The 15,794-nt window shown below is 38.2% G+C and overlaps 1 protein-coding gene across 4 annotated transcripts in view; it reads right to left on the bottom strand.

The window, feature by feature from the left end:
- The window catches only part of CCDC148 (coiled-coil domain containing 148), a 117,306-nt gene that overhangs the window by 55,177 nt on the left and 46,335 nt on the right, over positions 1-15,794 (bottom strand). For 3 of the 4 annotated variants that reach the window (XM_072418191.1, XM_072418190.1, XM_072418189.1), the window contains 3 exons: positions 8,546-8,649; positions 5,957-6,039; positions 722-885 (listed from right to left, as the gene is read on the bottom strand). In XM_072418191.1, coding sequence (XP_072274292.1) covers positions 722-885; positions 5,957-6,039; positions 8,546-8,649 — 351 coding nt within the window. Of the gene's footprint in view, positions 1-721; positions 886-5,956; positions 6,072-8,545; positions 8,650-15,794 lie in introns of all 4 variants that reach the window. The other variant, XM_072418192.1, reaches the window with a different exon arrangement.

Consider the following 15,794-nt stretch of genomic DNA (forward strand, 5'->3'; position numbering starts at 1 on the left):
GTATAGCCACTGAGGTATAGACGCAAGCCCATTAGTTTGTATTAGCACTTGACTAGGAAGCAAATACCTGTCTGCATCCCCCCCCCCCCCCCCTCTGGCCCAGTCCACCCCTGTCTGGTTGAGTTCCACCATTCAGTTCAGTGATATCTAATCTTTTTTAAAACATCAACTCAAGATGTGTTGACATTTTTCTTATACCTGCAAACCATTTTATCAGAAAACAAGCAACAAGTGAAGCTGCATAGGTGGATGATGGTAAACAACTCTATGACATGCTTATAAGCTCTTGATGTCAGCATAGCAGCAGAATACCAGCTGTCACGGAGGTGACACTCAATTTAATTGGGAGCTGAAGAGGGAAGCAGAGGAAATGAGACAGCAAAAAGAGAAATTAAACACTTCCAAAGGAGCAGAGAACTAATTTGCAACAAGGGAAGGGGGCTGTGATAGGAAGTGAACCTGCATTTTTTAAGCTAGTGACAGAGCCTCTTTAAAATATAATCAGTCCCACAGATGTGAATAGGAGAACCAAACCAGTCTATCCAAGCACTTTCACACAGTATCTTTCAACTCCCTTAACATTAAGAAACAAATAAAATACTGTTCTGCAAGGCAAGAGCTATTTTTCTATATATATTCTGCTCTAAAGTGTTAAAATAGATATGCAAAGTGATAAGAGAAACGTACAAGTAATGTTAAGGAAACAGAGGTAAATACTAACCTGCTGGATTATATTCTCCGGATCAAAGTCATTTTCCATTTGAGCCTGGTGGAGAGAGTCATGCTGCAGTTCACAAATCCTGTGTTTTAAATCATCCCTCAGCTGCCAGATGGGAAGTACTGTGCATGCTTTATACCCATCTCGTTCCTCCGATAATTGCTGTTCTGCTTCCAAACAGAGAGTTTTATCACTTAATGGCAAGTGAAAAATTAAGTTCTTGACTGCCAGCGGGATCGTCAGTACAGGGAAGAGAGGAACTTGGTGGCTCCTCAGGGACATTCGAGGTTAAGTAAGTTGCCTTCCTAGATTCATTCCATCTAAACAGTTTCTTTCAGAACATACATTTGGTCTCCCTATCACATGCATTCAACATTTGTCTAAACATTTCTATGTTATAGTGGAAAAATAAATATCTATATTAGTTTGAAGGACAGGCTCACCTTAACTGTCCCAGCCATCTAATCTATTCTACACCAACTACCTTTCCACCACCCAGGAACTGACTTCCTCTTTCTGGAAGTGTTGCCCTCTTGTGCATGAATTTCCTTTTGTACAATTTTTGTTGGTCTTTACCTGTACCAGTTCATTATAGGCTATTTATATCTATAAGAAGTTATTGCACAGCCAGGAGCAGCCTAGAGTAAGAGTTCTCCACCATGCCTGTACACATGTAATGTATCACAGTAATTTGTGTTTTGCTTCTTGCATGTTTGTGTGTTTGCAAAGCATTTGTTAAAAATTTTTGTAATTTTGTGTAGGAATTTTGAATATGGTCATAACAAAAAGCAGATAAAACTGAAATAATGCTTCCAGATTAAGTAATGAGTAATGCATAGAAATCTTAAGGCTTGCAAAGCTGAAGATGATTTGTTACAAAACAGATTTTGCTCATTCTGTTCTTAGGGTAATTTACCAGTGGTTAGACATGCAGACACAATTCAGCGTCAGGGCAGAAAATTTACAACATATTTGATAAGCACAAAAGTTCAGCTCTGACAATCTGGTAGCTTTATCTGTGTAGATGAGAGTGGGGAATGCTGCATATTGTAGGTCTAAACATTGCTCAGAGCTACAGGATGGCAGGAGCCTTTTTTCAACCACAGAAATGAGAGTGTGGCTCAATCCAGCAAAAATGGCCATATCAATGCCTGTGACCCTCTTTTCAAATGATGCTGCCTTAGATTTAAGTCCTACAAGATAACTCATTCCCTTGAGGACCATCTGCCACTTGGCCTTCATAAGATGTAGACATTTTACCATGTATAAAACATCACTGTGCAGCAACAGAATATATTTCTATAAATTGCTTGATCAGAATTCTCTCCTGCTGTCACTATTGCTGTACTAACAAGGTGTTCCCTTAGTCCCTAGTCAATGCTTTGTTATGCTGTGCTCTTGTATATGTCAGTTTCTTTCTGTAGATACCATTCTGCGTTTATGTCTAATATTCCCTGTGTACTGTGGATGATTTCCTTATTCAATTTACTGTATGTCAGGCATTATTTATTCTTCATTTACGTGGTTAGCACTGGTTCATGTACATGTCTACTTTATTCTACTGCTGGGCTGTGAAAGTGGGGCAATATGAAGCGTCAGAAAATACGTGGCCTGCATGACTAATGATGGATTCATTTTTCTATGGTCTAGAACAGGGTTGTCCAGTTCTTGAGGGTCAGGAAATGCACATATTTTAGTATTTCGCTAAAACACAGCAGTACATTTAGAAGGGTACAGTTTACAAACAGAAAATTATTTAGTGTGTAAATCCTGGCCTGCAGATGGTCCTGAAGGACTGATTTGGACATTTATGGTTTAGAAGAATTCATATCCTTTTTAACTGGCTTTTTAAAACTGCAAAAAAATATGAAAAAGTGGTACCAACTGTGACCAGATTTCAGCCATAAAAAAGGATTTTTTTTTACATCAGCTGTCTAACTCCCCCAACCCCCAACCCCCCCCCCCCCCCCCCCCCCCCCCCCCCCCCACACACACACACACACACTCCCCAGCAGTCTCTTCCAGATATGGGAACACAGCTTTAATTATATAAAAGGTATATTTTCCTCAGTGGTAACATTATGCAAATTTTGCATAAGAGAGGGCTTGGGTTTTGGGGTTCTACGGAATTTCTAAAATTTAAATTGTGTGCTGCCCTTTAAACAAGAATGCAGCAAGCAAACTAAAAGCACTTTCTGGACTACCGTCTGTCTGCATATTTGTAGTGGGGCAGTGACTCTGTATGCATTACAGCCTTTGGATTAGCTTCACAGCCATAATAAAAAGCAATGGCAGCCTGCAGATTTATTTATTTGCAGTATATTCTTTATCTATGGTCATACTTAAACAACCTCCAACATTTGATACATCTTTTTTACTTATAGTGGTGTTCAAAAACCATTGATCTAGAAGGAAACAAAACATTCTGGAGAAAGACATTTCTGACCATTGGGCAATTTTTACACTCAATGCATTTAGGGGGAGATAGTTGAGGGACTGATGTGGATTCCGAGGGATGGGGGTTCCCTGGGACAACATAGGCCTACAGATTTCATCAGAAGAGATACAGTAAATTTCTTAGTTCAATCAGCAGGCAGCAATGTAACTTTTACAACCAAGTCTGACTTTGTGTATTGGGATTCGCTGACAACAGCTCCGGATACACAAAATAGGGCCTGTTCTCAAAGTGAAAGCCAAGCTTTGCAGCCAAGGGACATTACACTGTAAGCTCTTTTTGCTTTTTCGCTAAAAAAACACAATATAAATGACAACATAATACCTAAATAAATAATTAAAAAATTTTGTGAATGACTCCTACAGTTGTATTTATCTTTCTACAATGACTTGCAACCAATACAAGGTTTTAGTAATTACACATTTCTCCTGTTCTTTCCACACATACATCATGTATTGAATTTGGCAGCGATATTACAAATCTGGGTTCTCTCTGCCTCCAGACACATCAGCTCCCACTCTCTCTTCCTGGCATACAAATACAAGTACACTTTACTCTTCCTAGCTTCACATTCTTATTGTAAAAATAGTCTACTTGGTTCAAGGGATTTAAATATTAATAACTATTTTTTTTATTGACCTTATCAATTCATAAAGACTGATAAATATATTTATTAAAACACTTAACTCTGAATAGAACACTGAAGTTAAAATGCAAAATTAAAATTCCCTAAAAGGCACAGATGGAACTCAGTCTACCGGCTCATGACATTGGCTTGCAGAGGAGCAACTAATCCCACTCCATTTATGTTACTACTCTGGGAACCCCTTTTGCTTTCCTGTTTTAAATGAAAGGGGGAGAGAGATTCCCAAACACACTCACTGAAGGCAATTAGAAAACATACAAAGTTGCACAGTACAGAATTCAGGAAACAGACCAGCAACAATATGGCTGCAGCAGGTTCCAGTGAGTACTAAGCGTGTGTATGGGGTTTAAGCCCAAGGTTACACATTTGATATATGTGCTAAAGAGAGATTTAGGTACTTCTTGGCAATAATTTAATTAGAATTGCTTTGATTCTGTACACTAAGATCTAATGGACAGTCTGGACTTATGTTTGGCTATTGCTAAACAGACAGTCTTTAGTCTATAAAAGAATATTAGTAGCTCAACCATTTTACTAAAATTGCTAAGAACTTTTTACTATAAGTAGCAACTGATCACTTAACACAAGTAATGAAAGAGTCCCTGTAAAGTAAAATACACAAGTGAGATAGTATAGCAATTAATCTTGTATGGTGCTTCATTTATGTGTAATAGATTGCTACAGTATGCTATTTCTGTTGTTTAGACCATAAGGAGCCATTCACTCAATTAATTTAGCTATTTTAGAGACTTCAGTAGAAAAGCTGAGCTACTAAAAATCTCCTGTGAAGCTCTAATTACTATTAGAATGTGGTAAATGGTAAACTCCATTCTTACCGCTAGTCTTCCACAGTCAGTGCCACCATCAGAAAATTCTGGGCCCCATATTAAGTAAACTTTCCTGGACCCCATTCACCATATCTAAATGTTCCAGCAATGTAAAAGTCAAGCTCTTGTTCAGGGGCCCACCTTCCTCCCATTTGCCCTGGATTTCAGTTGTTTCACTCATGGAATCTTAACATTGCATGTGTGAATATTACCTAGGACAGTATGCACGCAAATGCCACCTGCCTAGGAACACCCACTTCTCCCTACTAACATTCATACATTAAGGAATGTTGATCTTTGCTTTAAATGGAATATCTTCAATAAAATAACTTCAATTATATTGGATGGTCTGTTTAGGCTGGCCCACTCCCTTCCCAAATCAGCCACTATCTATAGATGTAAAGTTTATCTGTAAGGGTTACAAGTTACATTTACACTTACCTTATAAGTGCACCAAGTGTTCTCCTCCCACAGTGCATAGACAAGGATGACCACTCTTCTGGGTAGAGAATTATCAAAGCCAAAATCCCACAAAAATACATTTTTGCAATGGACATGAGTGTTTTATTGGGAGACTGAGCCTGCTCTGCTTTTATGAAGGTCTCTACCCAGAAGAAGGGTGAAGTCACTTCCAGCAATGCAGAAAATGGGGGTAACTGGTAGGGTATAGACAGGTGGTATTGGTAGGCAGGTGATAGGTAGAGAGAGAGACCCAGCCAGTGTAAGCAGACATTTCATTTTTGTGGGAGCTATGCTTTTAAGCTTTTTTTGCATTAAAACTATAACCTAATAACTTAAGGGGCTTGGTGTCTTTTTTTTCCTTTTTTCATTTTATAAAATCTTTACTACATTTTACTATTGATTTATATCATGTTGAGAGAATGACAGAGAGGAAACTAGAATGTTCAGAAGCAGAGATGAGCGAAGGCTGCCTACATATTTCCCTGAGTATTTTGTTCACAAAAGTAACAGCGGTGTTCACCAGAGCTGTACAGAACGCTGGATGGTAACGTCTAATAAAATACTGCTTTCACTTCATTTCAGTCCTGACTGACAAGCAGCTTTTTTCTGCCATTCTATTCATCTCAGCAATATGTTCCTAGCAGATTCCTGAGCCTATGGGCTGTTAAATTACATGTCTGCAGTATTTATACAGACATCTGTCCTTGGATGACCTCTGTGATTGGTTAAGTAGCACAGCAATGTCATTTTTTTGATCATCACAATATAACAGCTTACTGTACATGCAAACGACATGAAACCCCATGCAAGGCATGTGCAGAGAATGAAGCAGTTCATGAATTACTCACCAAGGTCAACCATATCTGCAAAAAAAGGACAAAACGTACTTTTCTCTTCCAGGAAGGTCTGTAGTTGAGATTCCACTTTTTCCCTGAAATAATCAGTCAGGCAGATAAGTGGAAGCTGGAAGATGGTGATAAGTAAATTTCTTCTGTGTATCTTGACTGAAAAAGCATTTCATTTGTAGTTACACATTCTATAATGCTTTTTAACTCACATGTTTTACATTATTTTAACTCTATTGTCCTTTTGCAGTTTACCCTTATTTTTCATTTTTTTAAATAACTTAACTTTTAAATAATAAAAATGTCTAATAATAAAAACTTATCTGAATTCAGTAATCTTCCTGGAGCCTGTATGGACTGGCACTGCACATTACATTCAGTGTGTGTAACTAGGAATACACACATGGGATGGACATGGAGTGGTGGGCATGCACAATATGTGCCCACAAATGACACCAACATCAATTGGCCAACATGTTTTATGGCAAACAGAGAAATAGGACAGGCTAGGGATTTATGCTTTTAGGCCCCCTTCCCTATCTTATCAGACAGTGATGTAAACCTGAATCCGACATCTCTTACATTCGGAGCCAATAAGTCTAGTCCTAGCCGTGCTTGTACAGTAGGGCCTGACAGACTTCCATGAGGCTGTGCCCCAAGACCAGAGCCACCTAAAAATGCTCATTTAGATATGTATAGCAATGTAACACCCAGGCTGTACCAGAATAGTGAAGATTTGCACCACTGGATGTGAATGAACAGAGGAGGAGCACCATTGCACTGAAGTGAGCATGGATCTGCCTGCCATTGGGAAGCTCTTTCAAAAAAGTTAGTTGCCTGGCTGGCATGCTGACACTCCTTATTAATTCAAATGAGTCATCTAAAAAAATGCAAATTCGTAGTTTTCTGAGTTTTTTTTTCATCAGAAATGATCAATGTTAGGACCATAAAGGATTAATCATTACGACCATAAAGGATGAAACATTATCGGACTCTCTAATCTGCTAGCCTAAAATCAGCTTTATGCTGACAACAAACATGGTACTTTTCAGTAAATTCAAAATTTTATCCACTTTCAACCAGTTTTAATAGCAAAAACAACCAAATGGGACACAAAATTTTTTACATAGCTAGTAGATTGCTATGCTTGGTTTTGCAATCACACGTGGGCTGAAAGTGGCATAGTTGCTTAGTATGGTCATTAAGGTCAATAAGTCACTAGGCACCAAATGATTTCAAGAAACCTATCATATTAGAAATGTGGAGGCTGACATTGCTTTTCTCCTTTTCTGTAATAGTAGTGTAGTCCTAAAAAAAGAAGAGGGGGCATGGTAATAGTGAAGGCTATCCATGGCCAGCATGCATCGTTATTATGTAAACGCCCGCATGCCCAAAAAAAGTGAGGGCACAGCGTGCCCACATGTGCCCGCCCCACTACACCCCCGTATCTACCTGGCTCCCATACTTTCACAACACTTTGGACATTTGTGCTTTACATGCATTACAGTTACATGTAAGGTATATGTCATTCTAAAATATTACTAGTTTTGGACAAGGGCATAACATATGAGGTCAAAGTGGTCACTTTCACATCTAGGTAAGGTGGGAGTAGGGGGAAGTCCCATTGTACATCGTTTAGCAAGGGATTAGGTAGAAATAGAAAAACCCTTGTGTGTGATTTGGGGAAGACCAAGGATATATATTACTGGGACTGTCTATCCAGAGCTCTTCTCTTCATCCACTATATAAATAGCTTCAATGATTTCTGAGTCACACAAAACAATAATTTCTCACTTCTCTCTAACTTTAAAATTCAGAAGTATTAAACTAGCCACAGCCAGACAACTAGAAATATCAGAAGGACAGCAATGGCAGCCTACGTATTTCTCTCCTGACAGGTGTACTTTTGCTATTGTAGCTTGTACTTTATTTACACTTTGACATATGCTAAATGCTTGTTCCGTTTTATTTTTGTGAAGGCTGTGTATTTAAAACTTTTACCTAGAGTTTAGTTCAATACAATTTTAAAGGACACAAATAACTGTTATCCTGTAAGCAATTACATATCAATAAATATATTTTGGAAATACAAGCAGTGTAAGAACCTTTATTGAACTTAGTATCAATCTTTTAGTTTCCATACATCAGAAATAGAGTGTGAGAATAGAGTGTGGGAAAAAATGGACCACAAATAGGCAATCAGGTAATTCCCCCAGCAGGAAATATTCTGGTAAAATGAGACAGTGGTATCCCCTATATCTGTCCAATAGCATACTGTGGATAAGATTCCAGGATGACCCAGGCTCAAAGGAAGTGAACTGTGGTTTTTGGCTGGGGTTCTGTTTTATCATAATACACATGATATGAGATTTTAGTGTCTGGGTTTAAATCTGCTTTAAAATCACTGTATTAATACATTCCTACTTGTCTTTCAAAGTGTGAGGTCAGAACACAATCTGCTCACACTGAGAACAATCACATTTCATATTATTAAACCAAGTAAAATTGCTGGACGAAAAACAACGCAAAAACTGAACAAATTACACCTTTAGCGGTCAGTCACATTATAATTGCAGGTTTTCACTTTCTTACCAACTTTCGCTTAGTCGCTTGTGCTCTCTCCACCATACCAATGAGTGCTGCTTGATAAGTGCTTGGTCTTTTGTTATTTTACAAGCATGCTGGGTTTTCTTGATCTGTGTGAAGAAAAACAGATGAAAATTCAAAATCTGTTTAATTGACCAAAAAATATTTTTCTCAAGTCGCCGGCAGCCGCGGTTGGAAGCAATATACCTTGAGATGGCAGCTGATGCGTTTCAGTTGTTTCAGCCTTATAATTATTAATTACATTTATTTTTAAACTGATAGTTGGGCATTGTGATTGTCAAAGCTTTAATAACAATTTTAAGTTGTTAATATTTGTGTAATGTTTGTAATTTTTATTTCACTTACCTTACTTCCCCTATTAATGATTATGTTAACCCCAACAATGATCTTCTCTTATTTGCTTCACTGTGCTCTATTAAATATACCACTGAAAGTATCTTGTTATGTCTGCTTGCAAAAATACCTGTTGCTCCTATCAGAATTTTAGGAATGCCTTGCGCATCCCTGCCTGGAGCTCTCCAAGACTGGAATGAAAAGATAAAGCTTGGGGTATATGTATGTATTGTAGAGATAAGAATATTTGATTGCCCTTATTTTGCCTTTACATATACTTTAAGCTTTTTGTAGGAGTCATTTTTTGTAGTCGATCTCTGGTAGATTACAAGCAACCATGCTGACACACGTTGAGGTCTATTTATAAAACAATATATCTGACATTTACTAAAACATTCCCTGGTGGAGAACCCGTTACTGCCATTGAAACACAGATCTGGAAGATTCTCCACTAGTGTAAGTTTCAGTGAATGTCACTGCTTAAAAAATAAACCCTGTCAGGAAGCCAGAGAAGAACATTGATAAACAGCTGACCCTGTAACAAGAATACATGGCAATTCTATTTCTTTAATGATGCCAGCAGTGATTTAACAAACTAAATGTCATCCATGTAGGGTTTGAATCTATATCCTTGGGAGAGTGATTTATAAAAGCTTAGAAAGCAGCTACATCGAGAGTAAAGTTACTCATGCCAACATGCTGTAAAAGACTACTCTTGCTTTGGGTGTGGAAGCAGTGGGTTTTCTTCAGAGGTATGACCTCTTCTGGCTGTGAGCAAGCAGGAAAACCATGATCTTTGCTTAATAAAGTACTCTAGCTCTGACTTTTAGGGGGCTCTGGCATACATACAGATCACTGCTTATTTACAGAAAGCAAGGGTACTCTTATACAGCATGCTGGCACAAGACAGGTTTTTCTATCAGGCTGTGACTGCCTTTGCTTTGTTGCATCTGGAATGCATTTAGCTGATTTCAACTAATGAAATGTACAGTTTGGTTGCTATGGGTTATAGCATTTTGCATATCACAGCTTCCCTTCTTCAGTCAGACTCCATTTTGCGGTCATTTCCTGTTCTTTTCTGTGACTATCCTTTCCAAACTCTTGCTCTAACTCTTGATTTTTCTGTCCTGTGTGGGCTCGCTCTGTTAAGTGATGCCGTTCTGTCTGAGGTGTAATTATTCTGTCAGCTCTAAGAGTGTCATCTGTAATCCAACCTTATACTAGGTAGGTGCAGTGCTTATCACTTTGCCTTGCACCAATCCTTTATCTGTCAGATGCAATTAAGCAGCCAAGAAGCGACTCCAACTATTGGCAGAGCTTCGAATTTTAAATCCAATATGTACATAGCAAGCAGGAGAGACTGTGATCTCCTTACATGAATAGTATTTAGATTTGAATCACAGGCTGCTTTTCCACCCTGTGTATGTTGTATGCAGTACAACACTTTGCAAAGTCCCCTGAGCTGACTTTAACACTTATCTCCAATAACAGAATCAGCTTGGTGCAGCAAGATAATAAATCATTTGCAGAGATCTTTCTTAAGGTGCGTACACACTTCCAATTTTTATCGTTCAAAACGAACGACGAAAGATCGATTGGGCAAAAATCGTTCGTAAAAAAAGTAACCAACGACGCCAACGAACGAGGAAACGAACGACCGGACCGGCGGATCGGATTGGACGACGATCGTTGAACATCGTTCGTGTGTACGATCGTTCGTTGATCGTCCATGGTCTGAGCATGCGTAATGAACGAACGTTCGTTTACTTTCCTGTCGTGCACATAGTTCCTCTATCGCTCAAACGATCGTATCTACTGTGTGTACAATATCTACGAACGATCGTGTCGTTATCTCTATGTGCAGGATCGGTGCTGTACGATCGTTCGTAGATATCGTGCAGGATCGTTCGTCGTTGGTTTTCCAACGATAATAATTGGAAGTGTGTACGTAGCTTTAGGCTGGAAAATGTCAGTGACCAAGGTGTCCATTTAAAAATGTTTTTACAAAAGATTTGCACAACTTTCACCCAAAGGTTGTGTTATTTTTTTATTGGTTTCATTTAATAAATGTGTGAATTCTGGATGCACATTTCATGAATTATGTGCAAAAACACATTTTTTTTTAATTGGTAATCCCAGCTTTCCTCGCAGGTGTGGGGACTGAATCAAGCCCCACCTGCTTTTACAGGAGTTACGTCATCCTGACCTGGCCAATCAAGATGGCCAAAGATGCAGATGCAGAAAAAAAGAGTTTTAAGATGCTAGCTTCAGCTAAAGATTTAGCAATAGAGTAAATCCTGTTTTGTTTTGTTTCCTTTTTTTTTGCTTTTAGTTTAGTTTGCTGTTTCTGTTTTATTTTAATGCTGCTCCTTTGCCAATGTGCAGAAACTTGAATCAACTTGAATCAAAACCTAGATTGGTGGATCAGGTATAAAATATTTTCACTTTCAAATTCCAAGTGAAGGTCTCCTAAATAACTGTTCCAATGAGATCGGCCTTAGAAACCCGAAAGCAAATAGACCTGTGAGACTAGGCTGCTCTGCAGTGGAAAATAAAGGATGCGCAGCATCAAGCAATATGACTCAGATCTGCTTAAGGGCTCAATTTTAAATAGGTGGTTATGTGGGTGTTAGGGACTCCCACTGGCCAGCAGAAGGTGGGCAGCTTTAAAGGAAAGTTAAAAACTTCTTGTCCCGACATTTAAATCAGAACCAACTCCATACATCTACTTTGATCCTAGACATTTCTCACCATGACAAATACACTTTCTTCACTTTTTTTATAAAGCTGTGTTTATCTGACAACCAGCGCCTTGGTGGGCTGAGCAGATATTTACACATAATAATTTTGTCTTGCTTTGTTTAGTTTTATGAGTGAACCCTAGAGGCTCTATTGTTTCATTCATCTGGATGCAGCTCGGTTGTAGCAGCCTTCCTCATGCTGTCTATCATTTCTCCAAACTGGAAAATAATTGCTCCCCTCACACCTGACAAAGGTAAACGTGGTACAATTCATTTGGATCGACGTAACCTTTATATGCAGGCTGTGAGGATACCTGCCAACAAGTCCATCAAGTAAATGAAGCACACAGGGACACTATAGCTACACATTGTACTAAGGTGCCATTTCACATATTACTCATATGATCTACTTTCTGTGTTAACACAAAAACATTACACTTATCTAAGAGATTCCATTGTTTTCTTTTCTTTTCAATGTAGAAACAAACATCACATATGAATTTACACAACGAACTGGATTTCAAATATGACGTTTCATAAAACTACTCTTGCATTGCCTTTCACATGATCACAGTTCTTGTTGACTGGTTTTAAATTCATTATTTTTTACAATGCATTATATTGAAAGAACACATTATTATATTGTTTGATTGGGATTAAAAAAGGACACAATGAAAATGGATTCCTTGAGCCATTTCAGGTTGGTTTAACCAACAATTTTTGGCTATCTGTAAGGGTTAGCAATGTAACATGGTGCATTGTTCTCATTCACCACCATGCTAATGTACTGTGAACTGTGACTATAGTAAATTTAGCAGGAGTTCCTGAAGACCTGAAAGTTGTTTCAAGGGTTCTTCCATGTTAATAAGATTAACTGAACCTTTAATGACATGACCATGCTGTATGTTACACCATCTCCTAAATCAGGTTCGTAATAACATCATGCAGAGTGTTACCCTTAGAAATAGTCTATGAGGTGGAGTAAATTTGTCTTTTTTGTACTTTGCATACACACTGCACTGACTTGAAACTGAGCAAGTCAAACCTTGAAAGTGTAGAATCTGAATAGCTCAGTTTCAGGCTAAGCCAGTGCAATTTGCAAAAAGTATATGTTATTTGCAAAAAACACCAATTTTCTGCATCTCATTGACCATCTTTATTTACCATCTGCTATTACAAAAGGAGCTACATAGCTGTCATATATGCTGGATTGTGCAAGGTAGTCAATTCGTGGCAGTTTTATTGCACAAAGCAATGCAAATTGTGTCCAGTTGGGGTTTATATCTACTCTAAACCATTTTAGGTCAGATCTGTCATTTCAGTTTTGTTTCTTTGGCACACACAATTGAAAAGTGTTACAATTTAGAAGAATCATTGCCCTTTGTGCTAGGCACCCTCCAATGCTTACTTTACTAGCTCCCAGACATACAAGCATTTTAGCTATACAGAAAAAAATCCATCTTTCACCTTTTTGTAATGTGCTCGGTCTCAGTGTAGTAACTACAGCAATGCTATTTATTCTGCCACACTTTAATGAACTTCATCTCCCTCACTAACGTCCATCAATACTGCTATAACAGCTCAGACAGTTGTTGTGAGAGAGAATGCCATAAGCTGGACAAAGTTTACGAGCACCATTTTTCTGTCACTGGACATCTTTTTCTTTACTGCCTCCATATCCTCCTGCAAACGGCCATACGCTGTAATTAGAGTTACTGGGTAGGATTAATTTGCTGTGTGAGGAGGAATTCATGCCCAATAAAAAACTATTACTGATTTTAAGATGCTTCATCTACATTTTTTAACTATTCACGGTCTTAAGGAAAAACACAATCCGCCAATAAAACTATGACATTAAGGAAATGTCTAATGGAAGAATTGGCATTGAGCGATAAAATCTGTGTTCCATGAAGGATACATTGGATCGATACAATAATATTGACTCAGGATACTGAATGATTTTTCTCCATCAGTTATGTGTCCTGGAATGGTCATCAGGATGAAACATTGATGTTAAGGTGTTTAGAATGAATTTAAAATCAGCATGGATTGTATTTTAAAGGACTCCCAATAATAAAATATATCCTTGTAAGTGCGTATGTGTTCATCAAATTAATCATTAATAAAAAATGTAATGGGATATATTAAATGCCTGACTTTGAATATATGTCAGCTTCTTATAGTCCCTTGAACAGCAGGGTTTGCAATATAAGTCATGGGGCAATCCCTGCTTTTTCATTTAGTGCTGTCAGTCTAACACCATGAACCTGCTTACAGATGAAAGTCCATATGGATAAACTCATAGTCTGTGGATATATATATATATATATATATATATATCATCTAGGTTATATGTACATAACTGGGCTGTTTAATAAGTAACAACCTATAACTTTCTGTTACTGGGTATCAAGAGACAGAAAGGAATAACATAAGTAATAAAGGATCAATAGAAAAAAAGGTGAAAACTTGTGCTTTTTAGTCCCCTACCATTATTAATTCCAGGAAGAAACAGATTATATAAAATACTGTGAACACCACCTCCTGCACCACCCCATTTTACAATACTAGACCATACTAAAAAGTATTTTTCAACAGTCTGAACATACTGGGCTGATTTATTAAAGCTCTTTAGGATTGGAGAAGTTAGACCATCATGGGTGATCCAGCAATCCAGGAATTGGATCTGGTCCAAATTAAAAACATTTGGTAATAGCAAATAATTTAAAGAAATCCATTCCAAGTTTGCTGAATCACCCAGATTTTCTATTTTGCCCAGACTTGCAGAGATTTGATAAATCAGGCCCACTCTGTCCAAAGCCAGGGAGATTCTCATGGAAATGTTTTACAACCAGTGCCCGCAGCAAACTTTACCGAACTTTGCTAGGCACCAGTTCTCCAGTCTCAATGGCTTTGTGCCCTTAGATATTGCCCATAGATCCTAGCCTCTTCCAAGCCAGATCTGTAACTAACGTGTTTTGAGAATTATACACATGCTTCTCTTCATCAGGGTGGAAGTTAATTGTGCAGATGGAATATGAACCACTGGCTAATCTGTTGGCCTAATTCTTAGTGAACTATAGCAATATTCTCATTCATCCACACTATCTGGAGTCAGGCATTAAATAGTATTCACTCATCTGTGTGAAAAACACACATTTCACATTTCAATCATCTGATTTGGAACCTCCACTAAATTCCAAGTTCACCAATTCACCACCTAACAATGCCAGCATTCTGTCATCCTCAACAGATGGTCTGGTTCTCAAAAACACTCCCATATTTAAACACAATACTTTATATTGTTTGTTTTATTTACAATTTATCTTTAAAAATCCTGTTGCAGTTCAGGATATATCTTACCTAATTATACAGTAAGTTTCTGAAAGTTTTTTGTATATATTAGTGGAAATGAAAGATCCTAAATTAAGATTCTAGCAACATGTACATCCTAAACATATGGCAATTAGTTTACAAAAGCACTCATAATTCATAAAAAAAAAATACTTGTTTTAACCTTTTCTTAACAATTTCCTTTGGCGATCCCTTGTAGCCACTACATGCACTTCCATAATGGCTGTATGGAAGCGTTAAGAAAGGGCTTTCTAATGGGGAATAGTTAACCATGGCTATTTAATGTGTCTATCACATTGTCAACATTATGTAAACCTGTGGCTACCCCTTTTACACAATGAATTTTAATATGAAAGTGATTAGCTTTAAACTCACTTGCGGCAGGGAGTAATTGAAGTTCCCTGTCACACTTACCTCTCCTCCTCCTCACATGCCTGCTCTTCCAGATTTAATCAGTACCACTTCTCCCACCGGCCAGTCAGGAAATAGCCTCTTAACCAACCCTGGATATTTAGCTAGCTCAGACATAGCACTCAGCATTTCTGCAACGTGTCCCTTAGCGGTTCCTGTATACCTGTTGGTTAATTCAGTGCTTTCCCTGTCTAGCTCCTGTGTTAACCCCTTGTGGCCCAGTCTGTTGATTCCCAGCCAGTTTCCTAGTGCTGTTCCAGTGTTTCTCGGTTATCCCCGTGTCACCTGTGCCTCCTGTCGCTTCGAGTGTCTGCGGTGGACCCTGTGTCTATTTCCTGGATGACTGGAATTTGACCCTTGGCTTGTGACCTAACCTCTCTTGCATGCTTCCTGCC

This window comes from Pyxicephalus adspersus, chromosome 7 (genome assembly GCF_032062135.1).
Source record: "Pyxicephalus adspersus chromosome 7, UCB_Pads_2.0, whole genome shotgun sequence".
In the NCBI taxonomy this organism is placed as follows: Eukaryota; Metazoa; Chordata; class Amphibia; order Anura; family Pyxicephalidae; genus Pyxicephalus; species Pyxicephalus adspersus.